This window comes from Melanerpes formicivorus, unplaced genomic scaffold (assembly GCF_026170545.1).
Source record: "Melanerpes formicivorus ecotype bairdi unplaced genomic scaffold, bMelFor1.0.p_v2 SCAF_13, whole genome shotgun sequence".
In the NCBI taxonomy this organism is placed as follows: Eukaryota; Metazoa; Chordata; class Aves; order Piciformes; family Picidae; genus Melanerpes; species Melanerpes formicivorus.
In genome coordinates this window covers 11,345,024-11,359,901 of record NW_027142365.1, presented here as the reverse complement: position 1 = coordinate 11,359,901, position 14,878 = coordinate 11,345,024, and the positions used below count along the sequence as shown (strand labels likewise).

General features: G+C 45.1%; 1 protein-coding gene across 10 annotated transcripts in view; it reads left to right on the top strand.

The window, feature by feature from the left end:
• The window catches only part of MYO3A (myosin IIIA), a 116,543-nt gene that overhangs the window by 61,453 nt on the left and 40,212 nt on the right, over positions 1 to 14,878 (top strand). For all 10 annotated transcript variants that reach the window (XM_068146102.1, XM_068146100.1, XM_068146106.1 and 7 more), the window contains 10 exons: positions 11 to 76; positions 247 to 402; positions 5,605 to 5,704; positions 6,157 to 6,273; positions 7,356 to 7,460; positions 7,555 to 7,638; positions 8,690 to 8,892; positions 10,402 to 10,500; positions 10,602 to 10,716; positions 13,652 to 13,778. In XM_068146102.1, coding sequence (XP_068002203.1) covers positions 11 to 76; positions 247 to 402; positions 5,605 to 5,704; positions 6,157 to 6,273; positions 7,356 to 7,460; positions 7,555 to 7,638; positions 8,690 to 8,892; positions 10,402 to 10,500; positions 10,602 to 10,716; positions 13,652 to 13,778 — 1,172 coding nt within the window. The remainder of the gene's footprint in view (positions 1 to 10; positions 77 to 246; positions 403 to 5,604; positions 5,705 to 6,156; positions 6,274 to 7,355; positions 7,461 to 7,554; positions 7,639 to 8,689; positions 8,893 to 10,401; positions 10,501 to 10,601; positions 10,717 to 13,651; positions 13,779 to 14,878) is intronic.

The window sequence follows — 14,878 nt, the reverse complement described above, 5'->3', positions numbered from 1 at the left end:
ACCTTTGCAGGAATCCTCCTCCAACCCTACAGCAGCCTGAACTGTGGTCACCTGAATTCAATGACTTCATTAACAAGTGAGTAACAGCAGAGACCACTGTAGCTGGCTATGGAAGGTGTGTAGTTGTTACTTGTAACATATCTTGGATGTGTTTGTCATGGAGGCATGAGAGAGATGAACTGCAGCAGGCATTTCCACAGCTAACAGTGACCCCTCAGTGATCCTATCCCTCTTTTGCCAGCACAGGTGCTTGACTAAAGATTATGAGAAGCGTCCAACGGTATCCAGTCTTCTGCAGCATGATTTTATTAAGCAAGTTGAAGGAAAAGAAAGTGTGCTACAAAAGCAACTCATGGAATTTATTGATGTTCACCAGCAAATGGGAGTCACTGAAAAAGCAAGGTAAAAGCAGCTAAAAATGTTGATCCTGTCAGTGCTTCTGAAGGTCAGAGAAAGATTCACTTCTCAGTTTTAGCTGGCCAAGAGAGGTGATGGAGGCCTCATCCCTGAGGACATTCAAGGTCAAATTTGATGGAGCTCTGAGCAGCCTGATCTACTTGGAGGTGTCCCTGCTGACTGCAGGAAGGTTAGACCAGATGACCTTTGAGGGTCCCTTCCAACCTAGTGCAATGTGTGATTCTCTGAATCTTTGTGAATCTTAATCTTATAAAGCCAATGGAAAGAGATGGATATCATGACACTGGAACAGGTCTCCCAGGGAGGATTCCCTCTCCCTGGAGGTATTCAAGGCCGGGTTGGATGAGGCCTTGAGCAACTTAGTCTAGTGGAAGGTGTCCCTGCCCATGGTAGTGGGGTTGGAACTAGATGATCTTCAAGGTCCCTTCCAACCCAAACCATTCTGTGAATCTATGAACTTCCTGAGTAACCAGAGAAACCTGAACTGACACTGACCTGCTCCAGATTTCATGGAGATGATTGAAGTTTTTCAGCATCCCCTGAACACTCCTTCATTACAAATTCTTCTTTTACTTTATTTCCTTTTTACTTTAGCAGATACAGTTGTCTCCACATTTGTCACTTCATTATGCTAACAATATCTGTTTGCAGATAAACCTTTCCTAGCTCAGATCTCAGGCTGAAATTACAATGGGAAGAGCATGAGAAAATATCCCTTGGTATGTTTTCCCATAGCATCTTGAGTGAAGCACCTCTAAAGTCTGCTGTTTGGTATGATGTAGTAAGCTGCAGGAGACAAATTCCTGTTAGGAGGGAGGTGAAGCAGGCAAAGTTGCATACTAAGTGCAGTTAAGTTTTGGGGATTTGTTTAATCCTTTGGACTCTCACTGAACTCTCAATTCCTGGTGAGGAGAGTCCCTTTCAGGACAAGGGCCTTGGTCTTCTGCAGGACTTGTCTTTGTCATGGCTATGGCAGGAGAAACCTTTTTCACTGTGCAACTTTATAAGGTGGCATTTGCATCTTTTCAGAGGGGTTTCATGGCTCATAATCATCTTGATACTTCTTTTCCCTCTATCTTTTCAAACTGATGAGCTTTGAACTAATAGGAACAATCTTATCAGATCCTAGTTGTATGGTCTTGAATATAAAATTCATCCCATATCTGTTACTCCATTCCTCAGGACCATCTAGCTCTTTAAATACTTAATTCCATTCCTTTCCTGACTTAAGAGTGACACAAAAAGCATAATAATGGATTTTATTGCACAGTCTCTAATGACAATAAGACACATTCTCTAGTGAAGGAAAAGTAATTCAACTCAGCCTGATCATTCACCCTTGGGCACTGCTGAAGTTCCCCTCGTTCCCAGGGGCTCTTTCAATCCCATCCTTACATTTGTGTAAGTCTCATTGTGCCTGTTAAAATTTGTTATTAGTGATGAAAATAATCATTAGAGATGAGTGCTGCAGCACATACCCCCAAAACTGTTCTAAAAATACTCTTCTTGCTAGGACAAGCGAGGGGAAAAGCCTGCATTGTAAAGAGTTTAACTTTGGGACAGAAATAGCTGCCTTTGAAACGGCCTTCAGAGCTGTCGCAGCTGCACCTGACAGGCAGCCCTGCAAGACTTTTATCCCGAGCTGTTTGGCTGTCTTCATCTTGACTGCTTTTACAGTAATCTCTGCAGAAAAGTGCCATGGTTAGTACAATGTGTATTTCCTGGGAGTTATGACTCATTGCAGGAGGAGCTGCGTATGGGAGGGATATTCGCTGCACCTAGATTTCAGCAGCTGACTCTGGGTCCCCAGGTTCCCAGCCTCCCCTTTACATGCCCCTTAAAGCTGTGTGGCAAAGGGATTTGTTCTGCTGCAAAGTGATTCACACTCTGGGCTGCATCGAAAAAATGTGTGGCCAGCAGATGGAGAGAGGTGATTCTGCCCCTCTGCTCTGCTCTAGTGAGACCTCACCTGGAGTGCTGTGTGCAGCTCTGGGTCCTTCAACACAGGAAGGACATGGATATGATAGAGTGGGTCCAGAGGAGGCCGCAAAGATGACTGGGGGCCTGATACACCTCTGCTATGGGGATAGGCTGAGGGAGCTGGGGTTGTTCAGCCTGGAGAAGAGAAGGCTCCAGGGAGGCCTTAGAGCAGTCTTCCAATAACTAGAGGGAGTCTACAAGAAAGCTGGGGAGGGACTTTTTACAAAGTCCTGTAGTGATAGGACAAGGAGCAGTGGTTTGAATCTAGAGCAGGGCAGATTTAGATTGGACTTTAAGAAGTTCTTGACTGTGATGGTTGTGGAACACTGGAACAGGTTGCCCAGGGAAGTGACAGAGGCCCCATCCCTGGAGACATTCAGGGTCAGGCTTGATGTGGCTCTGAGCAACCTGCTCTAGTTGGGGATGTCCCTGCCTACTGCAGGGGAGTTGGACAAGATGACCTCTAGAGGTCCATTCCAACTCAGTGTATTCTATGGTTCAGAGAAAGGCCTTTGGGCTGAGCTGATTTTATCCTTCTGTTTTGGCATATGGAGACAACACTGAAATCCAGGCACAGGGTGCTAAGCAGCTGCTCTACTTGACTATTTGGAAAGTTGAGGGAGGTAAGTTCATAGAAGTTCATGTCCAGCATGCACAAAGGTGGTTGTCAGTTCATTCACCTCTATTCAAGCAGGGAGCACCACACAGTTTCCTTCCAAGACTTTCTCTGATTGTGCAGACTTGTGTCACTTATTTTCTGGGTGTTCTTTCTCTTTCTGTCTCTGACTCATCCTGCCAGTGGAAAGCAGCTGATGCAATCCACAAGCTGAAGTCTGGAGAGCAGGCTGTAGCAGAAGGTGGGAGATCCCCACACTATCTTGACAAAGGCAGCATAATGAGAAGAGTAAGCAGTTCAGAGTCCAGTGCTGACTTGGTCAAGGTCTGCAGATAAAATCTGTATCAGAGCAGGCTCTGGAGTTCCAGACTATTCCTTGAGCACTTCAAGCACACTGTAACTCAGTGTGGGCTTTGTTGTGCCAACAAGGAGTGTGTCTTCCTGCACTGAGAACACTCATGTAGTGTTCTCTGCTCTGCTCTGCTCTGCTGCAAACTGCTCTCAGGTTGTAGAATCAAAGAGAGTTTCTGGCAACACAGGCCTTAGAATCAGCAGATCTCCTGTCCCATATTATTCTAGCTAATACACTTCTCTACAGCAGAGTAAGAATATCCTTTCATGTGATGCAATGGACAGCAGCATTGCCAGGATGGAGAGTAGTTCTGAGGCAAACCAGGAGTAAGTTCTTCCTGCATTCAGGACTCTGCTGCTTTATTGTTGTGTTGGTTCTTTTGCTGAGCAACTCATTTCTTCTGAAGGTGGAATACTTCACCAGGCATTGCTTACTTCCGGCGCTTCTCCTTCATCTCACACTAGTTCTGACCATAAAGCATGGGCTTGTCTCATGAGTGCAATAAAGAACTAATCCCAAAGAGTCCTTTTAGAGATCTCTTATTTGCTCAGTTAAGAACATGTATTTTCCCCTGCAATTTGTCAGGGATACAGCCATTTCTAGAGGCTATTATGCTTTTTTTCTTTGCAGGGCATGGTAAACCAGCAGATTATGCAGAGCAGGACATGACCTAACAGGCTGGACATGGGCCACCTCTGAATCAAAAGTCTCACCGCTGTGCTGGGCAGCACTGTGCTCTCAGCAGCATTGCATAAGCTTGAGCACAGCTCCATGGGTGCAGCCACTGCTGAGCAGTCAGTGAAACACAGAGGGAGCTCAGGTCTGGCATTGTGCAGGGGCAGATGGAGTCTTGTTGATACCCTGCTCTGAATTCAAGTACAGATGTTGCATGGATATAAGCCTAGAGTTTTATTTCAGTGTATTTCACGTGGTGCATCTGTTGCAGACAAAATTTTGAGTGTGAATTAATGCTGCTCTGTGCAGCCTCCAGAGAAACAGAATCACCAGCAATGACAGACCCTGTGCAGGCTCCTCTGTGCTGCTGCTTTTCCATTTGTCATTTTTAATGCTGTTTGTAGCTGCTGGGAGGTGTGTAGCTGCTCCCACCTTCACCTTAGAGAAAACTTGATTAGTTGTAGTCTCTTCTTTACACCCAGACTAAGGCCAGCCCTTTTCCTGTCGCTTCTCAGCTTGTAGATGATTCTCCAACCAGTTTAGGCAGAGAGTTCAAGAGGGCATTGTGAGTCACACTTCCCTTTTTGTGGTATTTTTGGAACCATCAGAAATCTTTTGAAATGCATTCTGACAATTTGGAGAAAGAAAGCAGGGGGGGAAAAGCTGCAATTGCCTTATTTTGATTTAAGTGAGTCTTGAAAGATAAGCAGAGGGGTGTGAAGGAGGATGCACAGAAACAATGCTGTCTTGACTCATTTTCTTGTCCCTACTGGGTTGATGTTTCTGGCCTTTAGCTGCTTGAATTGCTTGTTCAGAATGGCTGCAAGATCTAATGTCTCCAACAGCTAATTTCTGAAGAGAAGAGAGAGATGTGGTTATTTCATTTCACTGTGGCTGTGGACATGATGATAATGAAATTTCAGCGCTGATGTCAATCGCACTGATGCAGGGGCTTGGAAGCGCTTGGAGTTTTAGCAAGTGAAGCAGGACAACTGCCCTTAAGGGGTCTGTGCCCTTTGACAGCAAAGCAGAAAAATATTGTGTTCTGCAAATCTGCTGCTCTGCTCTGGAGAATGGAGAATATAATCTGGTGTAACAAGCACCAGTGTTCTTATAATGGCAGCTGAAGAGGGTTACAGGAGAATTGATTTTATGTAATGAAACTTCCCTGGCATAAATAGAGATTATCTTAAAAGGGGGAAAAAATAGAAAAAGAGTGGACCCTCAGCCAGACTGCTTGTGGTACCAAACTGGGAGAAGTGGCTGTGCTGCCATCCAGCATGGCCTGAACATGCTGGAGAGTGGGGCAGAGAGGAATCTCATGAAGTGCAGTCAGGCCAAGCATAGGGTCCTGCACCTGGGGAAGAACAACTCCTTGGATCAGTACAGGTTGGGGCTAATTTGTTGAGGAGCAGCTCTGGGTAGAAGGACCTGGGAGTCATGGTGGACAACAGGATGGTCATGGGCCAGCAATGTGCCCTTGTGGCCAAGAAAGCCAATGGCATCCTGCAAGAGCTGCTCTGTGTTTCTTTACAACAGGAAGCTGCCTGTCTTTCTTTTCTAGATTTGAACGTATTCATACAAAGAAAGGGAACTACAGTAAGTCATTTGTGTCAAACCAGGAGGAGGTAGATGATTTAGCAACATTGGAGGTACTGGATGAGGTAAGGACCTCCTTTTTTCACATTTTCCTGAAGAGGGGCAGTCATATATTAAACCACAGTAGTGTGCTATAGGTCTCTGTTATTGCTTTTGATCCAGTTCTGAGCAAGCCCATCTGAACCAGGACGTGCAACTGGATGCAGTGTAGGCAGGCATCCCCTATGCCACAGATCTATCATTCTTCCTATGGCAGGGAGGTTGGAGTAGATGACCTCCAAGGTCCCTTCCAACCTAAGCCATTCTATGATTTCCATGAAAGTGAGTTTGGACACAAGGAATTAGGAATGCCCTTGTGTTTGACAGCATTACTCACTTCTGATCATCATCAGTTGTATTCCTGACTATTAAAGCCTTTCCTCTCTATCCTCACTCATCCTCAACTATAGAAATATTTATACACTTAACTTTTTTTTTCCCTCCATGTGATTCAGTGTTGCTCTTCTTTCTCCATCAGAATACAGTAACAGAGCAGTTGCAGAAGGGTTATGCCAAGGATCAGATCTACACGTACGTTGGGGACATTCTCATCGCCGTCAATCCGTTTCGGAACATCGATATTTATTCTTCACAGGTGTGGTTCTTTTAAACTAGCCCTGATTTCCACTACAACATCTGTATGAAGTGTGAAGTAAGACTGTGCTTGAGATTTACTTCATTCACTCTGTAGAAGAGAACTCCCAATGCACTTGTCCCTTCGAGTGCATGTTGACGCACATCCTTGTCGTGTGCCAAATTTCAGCACAGAAATGAGAGACTCCAAGAAATTTGACTTCTGATGTCTACAGTGCAGGTCCTGTCTAAAGTGCAAAGAGCTATATCTGAGCAAGTCATCCATTTTAATCAGTGGATAGATAGAGGATTTTTGAGGTGGTTGTTCTTCTAGTGACTTTCAACATCCGCTCTAGGATGAGCTAAATTGTCCTAAACTTAATGAGATTTATTGAGTAGAACCCCACAGAGTGTAAAGGTGCTGCCCTTAGCAGCTAGTCCAGAAGTGGTATCTATACAGATTAAGTGCTTTTAGTCAAGTGAATCATAACCCTCTCTGTGGGAGGGAGGGAGCACTCTTTCTCCTCATATTCCCATAGAGAACTTCTGTGAATGGCCGGGTGTAGGAGCTGGGGCCATTGCCTCCCAAGAGAGTTGGGAAAGCCATAGCTATTCAATTGCTCAGACAATTCACAAAGAAACCCTGTGAAATTTTAACTTCTGTGGATTTGCCTCCCCATTGTGCAAAAGGGGGCAGAGATGGAAGTCTGGCCGTGCAGTAAGTCGCTATCATTGGTTACCAGATGCTACGGGTACAGGCAAGTTCTTTTGACGTCGATATCCTGCAGAAACACTAAGATGATGTGAATGACAAATGAAGTCATAAGCTGATGTCTGACAGCATTGAATTTTCTCCTAATAATTTGAGTTTCATCACGTTATCAGGGCTGGCATCACACAAAATGGGGCTTCGTCCTTTTTAGGAGTTCTTGCAGTACTGAGTGCATACAGATTGATGGTCGAGTGAGCGCAGTAACAGCTCGCTCAGAAACTTCCCTGCTGGTAACCTCAGCATGCTGGAGACTAAGCTGAAAAGCAAAATAAACTGCTAAAGCCCAGGTTGTCGAAGGGCATTGATAACGTTTTCATTTTTCTTACACTCAGCATTCCAAGCTATACATTGGAGCCAAGCGGACTGCCAACCCTCCTCACATTTTTGCTGTTGCTGACATAGGTTATCAGTCCATGGTGACATACAACTCTGATCAGGTAAAGACAAGGAGCATCAATGATACCCTTTGCTAGGCTGAGAAATATGTAATGAACTCGAATGAACTCAGAGCTGTGCTCTTGTGCTCCGCAGTGCATCGTTATTTCTGGCGAAAGTGGAGCTGGCAAGACGCAGAGTGCTCATCTTCTGGTTCAGCAGCTCACTGTCCTGGGCAAGGTGTGTTTCAAAGGAGATGCCTCTGTAAGACCTTGGTATCTTAGGCATGTCTGAGTCTATGGACAGGGCATTGTTAGCAGGGCAAGACTGTATATACATTTTCCCAGTAACTTCTGTAAGGTGTGACTGGAGCTGATCTTTCTGTCCCTTCTCTCCTCCCAAACAAGGGTCACTAGAAAATATTTTGGGGATTCTGCAAGGAATTAGCTGTTGCAGTCAGGGCTGTGACTGCCTGTTCCTTGTTTGAGTATCTTCAAATCACCCAGTCTATACTAGATCAAATCCTCCTCCAGCTTTTCACCTTCTTCCACAAGCAGCTTGCCGTCAGTGGGACATGGTCATCCTGGGAAGTGACCAGCATATCTATGCAAATAAAATGCCATTTTTGTGTGTGCAGGGGGAGGTGAAGCAAGCTGCATTTCAGAAGCTAAAGAGGACCTACAGAAAGGCTGGGGAAGGACTGTTTAGAAGGCCTGCGATGATAGGATGAGGTTAGACATTAGGAGGAAGTTCTTTACAGTGAGGGTGGTGAAATGCAGGAACAGGCTGCCCAAGCGTGTGGATGGGGCCCTGTCCCTTGAGACATTCAAGATCAGACACAAGGTGGCCCTGGGCAGCCTGATCTAGTTGGAGATGTCCCTGCTGACTGCAGGGATGTTGAACAAGATGAGCTTTGAAGGTCCCTTCCAACCTGATGCAATCTGTGAACCTGTGATCTGTTGTTATGGTGCAGTGCAGCAGTAGGCAGATGCTAACAAGAATCCTAAAAGCAGGTCAACCATCTCAGAGTACTGGAGCACTAGAAATTGATTATTTCTAATGTCATTACCTTTGTGCCTGTTGTCTCTTCCAGCTAGCCATTAGTTTTGCAGGTCACTAAACTCTGCCAGGTTTCATGATGGATCCATTCCATTCTTTCCACATGATCCCCATGGGAGTGGCTGCCCTGGTGATGTCACACTTCCCAATACCTAGCTAGAAGAGGAAAGAAGCACTTAGGGATGAACTCATCTGAATGATTACTGATAAGGAATCTTCTTTTCATATCCAGGCCAATAACAGGACTCTGCAGGAGAAGATCCTCCAAGTGAATAACCTCGTGGAAGCGTTTGGCAACGCAGGCACTATCATCAATGACAACTCAAGCAGATTTGGCAAATACTTGGAAATGAAGTTCACTTGTGGTGGCACTGTAGTAGGGGCTCAGATTTCAGAGTATCTCCTTGAAAAATCTAGAGTTGTCCACCAGGCAGTGTAAGTACAAAAATTACATTTGACCTAGTTTGGGACCTACAGTGCTGGAAGTTGTCTTGGGTCAAAACATGCAGATGAATAAGGTACTGGAGGGGGGTTTTATAAATGATAGCTTCTAAATGATGGCTTCTAAATCTGTAAGATAGCTGAAAGCTTTTCCTGCTTGGTTGTTTCTTCACTGCCTTCTGGACTATTTCAGCAAATTTCATCAAAATGCATATCTGGAGCCCTCACCACAGGAAGGACATGGACCTGATGAAGTGGATCCAGAGGAGGGCCACAAAGATGCTCAGGGGCTGGAACACCTCTGCTACAAGGACAGGCTGAGGGAGCTGGGGTTGTTCAGCTTAGTTTAGGCTCCAGGGGACCTAGCCAGTACCTGAAGGGGGCTACAAGAAAGCTGCAGAGGGACTCCTTGCAAAGGCCTGCAGTGGGAGAGGCAATGGTTTGAAATTAGAGTAGATTTAGATTGGATGTTAGGAACAAGTTCTGTACCATGAGAGTGGTGGAACACTGGAACAGGTTGCCCAGGGCAATAGCTGAGGCCCCATCCCTGGAGAAAACCAGTGACTGATTACCCAGAAAATGGGAGACCCAAGCTCCAGACCCAGTTTAAACCAAGACATTCTGAACCTACAGGTTCTGCTGCCTTTCCAGTGACACAATGAGGTTTCTGAGAGCCTGCAAAGCCTGGCTATGAGAGCCTGGAGATGAGGGCCTTGCTCCTACTCCTTTAATTGATACTATCTTCTACTACTGACTGTCTGCAGTAAGATATGCATTCAGGTTGGCACTGGGCTCTGATCTAGGCACCCCTCATGCAGAGAGGAGTGCACTGGGTTCTGATCCTATTATCAGCAGCATGTCATGGTGTTCCTGGGACACGTGCCTCAGCTCCTGCAGAAGCCAGTGCTTTGAACACAATTCCTCTTTGCCATTTCATGGTGACTGACTTGGCCATCTCAGGGTTCAGTGGTGGCTGCTGATTTCCACCTAAACATTCAATTCTTCCTCATAAGGTGCACAGGGACCTTTGATGTACAATAAATCTTCCCTGCTGGGTTTGAGTATCTTAACATTTAGGCAAAGCATGCCAAGTCATCAGGCCCTGTGCTTATGTGCTTCCTTGGTGCAGGACTAAAGGACACAGCAAGCATACTGAATTCAGTGAATCAGGAGTTTATCGCTCGCTCACGATCTGATGTTTTAAACTAACTGGAGGTTAAGCAGCCCATTTGATGCAGGTCAGCATCTACCAACTGCATCAAAGGCACAGCAGCATTTATCTGCTTGCAGCACCAAGCAGCCACCCTGGCAGCTTCTGAACACACACACACCCCAGCACCTCACACACACACACCCCCCAGCACCTCACCTTCTGTACAGAAGCTTTTTGCAGAGTTCACTGTTATCAGACTAACACTTGATAGTAAATACATAGTGTGTTTGCCATCAGTAAATGCACCATGCTTGCTCTGCTAAACCAGTTTGTTGTTTCTGTTGTTTCAGAGGAGAGAAAAATTTCCACATTTTTTATTACATTTACGCTGGCCTGGCAGAAAAGAAAAAACTGGCACACTATAAACTGCCAGAATACAGACCTCCCAGGTGAGGCAGTTTGTGTTGGCATAAACTGATTGCTATGGAATGTGGTGTTGACCTCTCAGCTTCGTTTCTGTCCTAACTCTGCCTCCGCTGACCCTTTTCAGATACCTGCAGAACGATCATTTCAGAATAGTGCAAGATTTCATGAACAACAGCTTTTATAAGTCTCAGTTTGAGTTGATTGAACAGTGCTTCAAAGTCATAGGCTTCACACTGGAGGTGAGTGCTGGGAGCTGGTTTTGGTCACCTTTAATGGCTATCTCAGTCAGGAAAAACTGAAGAGACCGAGTGTACCCTCAGCTGGTTTGTTGATGATACTAAACTGGGAGGGGTGACTCACTCCCCTTTGGAGTGAAGCTCATCACTAGCCATGATGTGAACCATTCTTTCTTTAGGACCTTGTGTCATTGCTCCACTGGGCATCAAACCCCTCTTCTCAGGCTGTCTGTAGTACAACTAAACAGGCCTCTGGATTTATAAAGTAAGATGCAAGGGAAGGACACTGCATTCTCCACTCTACTCTCTTCTTCAGAGAAATGATGCATCACAGCTGAAGTTTACCACTGACTTTATTTATCACAAATGATTGTAGGAACATGATGAGCATGAGCTGCATGCTGTCTGTGAAACACAGCACTAGTGCTGCAGAATGGATGTATGGTTTCATTTATCTGACAGGGCTGCATGTTGAAAGGAGCTTTTCACAGAAAAGTATTCACTTCTCTCAATGTGAATGTTGGAGTCCCTGAAACAAGAGATGTGTTCACCTGTTCTGTTCTTCTTTTATGCTCAGCCATAGTAACAGTGGAGTTCAGAGTCTCTTTCTGCTCTGCATGCTTATTCACGACTGCACTTCATAACATCACACCTGTGCTATCACATCCTTTCACACTTATGCTGTCACCTTTCCAGAAGCAGTGTGGGAGGATATGCACAGTTCAGCACTGACAGGAGTTTTGTCACAGCAGCAGAGGCTTTGAGAAGTCCCAATTTATACTATGAAAAGCAGCAGGTCGGGTTTTGTTTCCAGTTCTTTTGTTCACTTGGATGGGTGGAAACAATAATCGTGATCATCCAAAAGAGACTTTCCCTAGCTATTGAAGATCCAGTTAGAACTAGGTCACTGGCCACATTGTGCAGTTCTAGCATGTATCTTCACTTGATTAACTCAGCAAGCCACCGTGAGCTGAATCTGTGAGGAGCTTTCTACCTGTGGAATCCCCACAGCTTCAGAAGCCGGATGAGTACTGTAGGCAATCTTAACTGTGCTTACATGTGAGCCCCATCCACATTGACCTGTCTTACCTTCTCCACTGAGTGAATTACCTGAAGGAGTGAATTACCTGAAGGAGTGAACTACCTGAGGGGTGGTTGTAGCCAGGAGGGGGTTGGTCTCTTCTCTCTAGCAACCAGCACCAGAACAAGAGGACACAGTCTCAAGCTGTGCCAGGGGAAGTTTAGGCTCGAGGTGAGGAAAAAGTTCTGCACTGAGAGAGTTGTTAACCATTGGAATGTGCTGCCCACGGAGATGGTGGAGTCACCATCCCTGGAGGTGTTTAAGAAGGGATTGGATGTGGCACTTGGTGTCATGGTTTAGTCATGAGGTCTGTGGTGACAGGTTGGACTTGATGATCTTTGAGGTCTCTTCCAACCTTGGTGATACTGTGATTCTGTAATTAGCCTGTCTGAGGCTATGTTAGCAAGAGGGAGAAAGTCTTCTTCCCCCACTGAGGTTCTGCTGCACACATGTGCAGAGACAACTTATTTTCAGCAAGAAAAAGATACTGAGTTCCTTTGCTAAATTCAGTTTTTAGTAATGCAGCCTTAAGCTTTGACACCCATCCCAGTGCTCAGGGGAGGTCCTCTATAAGCATGTTCTACATTTTATTGGCAGAAAATCTTGTACAGGATATCTTCTCCAATCCAATTAAAACTGTGTCCATTTCTGGGTCACTCAGTTTAGGAGGGATGTTGACTTGCTGGAATGTGTCCACAGAAGGGCAAGAAAGCTGGGGAGGGGGTTGGAGCACAAGCCCTATGAGGAGAGGCTGAGGGAGCTGGGGTTGCTTAGCCTGGAGAAGAGAAGACTCAGAGGAGACTTTATTGTTCTCTACAACTACCTGAAGAGATGTTGTAGACAGGTGGGGACTGGTCTCTTCTCCCAGGCAAGCAGCACCAGAAGAAGAGGACACAGTCTCAAGCTGCACCAGGGGAGGTTTAGGCTGGAGGTTAGGAAGAAATTCTTCATAGAGAGAGTGATTGCCCATTGGAATGTGCTGCCCAGGGAGGTGGTGGAGTCACCATCATTGGAGGTGTTTAGGAAGAGACTGGCTGGGGTGCTTGGTGCCATGGTTTCATTGATTAGATGGTGTTGAATGGTAGGTTGGATGCAATGATCTTGAAGGTCTCTTCCAACCTGGTCTGGTCTATTCTATTCTATTCTATTCTATTTTATTCTATTCTATTCTATTCTGTGACCTAAAAAAGGCTTTAGTTCTTTAAAACTTTGGGGGTTTTTAACTGCCTGGCAGGCTGTAATAATAACTACTGTCAGAACTCCCTCTCTCAGAACCACACTGTTTTATTTTCAGGCTGCATGGCAAAAATTAATAGGAAAGAACTGCCTGAGGTGACCAATAATCATGCTGTATAAGACAGATCCAGCCAGATTTGCAACACACTGGAAAAGGGCACAAAAATGTCAGCAGCTATACATACTGAAGCATAATGGCAGAAGTGGAGCTATCCATTTCTTTGCATTTCATCCGTGTCCCTAAGCTTAAAATGAAAATGATTGCTTAAAGCCTAGGTAAACTCTGCCAATTATCCTGAGCAGAATTCTTTTGAGTGAGCTTGTCTGCTTCATCTTGGTGCCACTGGAATAATAAATTTATTAACTGCTAGATTAACTTCTGAAAGCATGGAAAATAAGATCAAATATTCTAGAGCAATTAAGGATTTTATCTGAGTAAATGATGCCTGACGTGGTCCCAGCAGAGCATTGAATATTGGGGATAAAATGCTGTGCAGTTATGAAAAGTAATGGGTAGGTGGCAGCCAACAGGAAGCGACACACACATGCCCATTGCACAAACCAAAGTGACAGATCTCTCCTGGCTATTAAATGTTGCAACTTTCTTAATGTACTTTTCAGGAACTCGGAAGTGTGTACAGTGTCCTGGCTGCCATTTTAAATGTGGGAAACATTGAGTTCTCTACGGTGGTGTCTGAGCATACAATTGACAAGAGCAACATTTCCAATCCAGTAGCCCTTGAGAACTGTGAGTGGTTTTCCTTGATCTGAGATTGTTTTCCTGCAGTGTTTTGGTAGCAGGTTTCTTTTCTTGCAAGAGAGTCATCAATGAAAACTGTATTCCCGTGGAAATTTGGCACCACTAATTAAATGCTGAAGGTGGATTAATTACAGGCCCACTTGAATTCAAATGCAAAAAGAATTCCATGTTGTGCACCTCATTTGACTAACCAGTTCACTGGCATTCAGGAAACATGACTAATCCTGCAGATGCCTGAGAAGAAAATCCTTGGAATTTTTCCAAGGTTATTTGAACATCTGATGGAGAACATCATTCATCCCTTGGAGAGTTTCTCCTCAGTTTCTTTCTCAGATAATCATTATGTGTTCTCCACGTGTGCCAGTTGGAATATGCCTCACTAATTATTTGGGATACCTTACATCATAGGCTACCAGGAGGGGGAGGAGGGAAAGGGCAAAAGATGTTCAAGAAGCTCTTCATAATCACAGGTGGGGAGCCAATGATATCTTCATGCTATCTTCTCACACATCCTCCTGCCATAGATAGAAGAATATTGGGGAACTGGAAAGAGGTACCCCTTTTTTGGAGCAAAAGGAGGGCAGCAGTGGCTTATAGAGATCAGTTATAACCAAGAGAGATATTCACACCTCCCAACTTGTATATTCCTGACAGGGTCACCTACATTTCCCTGTAGACCCTTTGGAGAAATCATCTCTTTGGTAAAGCAATGGAGAACTCAGGTGGTGGAGTCACCATCACTGGAAGTGTTTAAAAAGAGACTGGATGAGGCACTTAGTGCCACGGTTTAGTTGATTAGATGATGTTGGGTGATAGGTTGGACTTGATGATCTCGAAGGTCTTTTCCAGCCTGGTTAATTCTGTATTCTGTAACCTAATGGCTTCTGCTCATTGACAGCAGGGGCAGCTAGGGAGGTTGGTAACTAAATTAAATGCTGCTAGTTGTTTAGTGTGAACACCCTCATTAGTCACAGTTCAGGACTTTGATTTGACCCTTATTCATAATAAGCTGTACTTGCAGCTTCGATTGCAAAAGTGCCTGGTTTTCCTTCCCAGCTCTGCCTGAGCTGTGCCTGTGACCTTCCTTC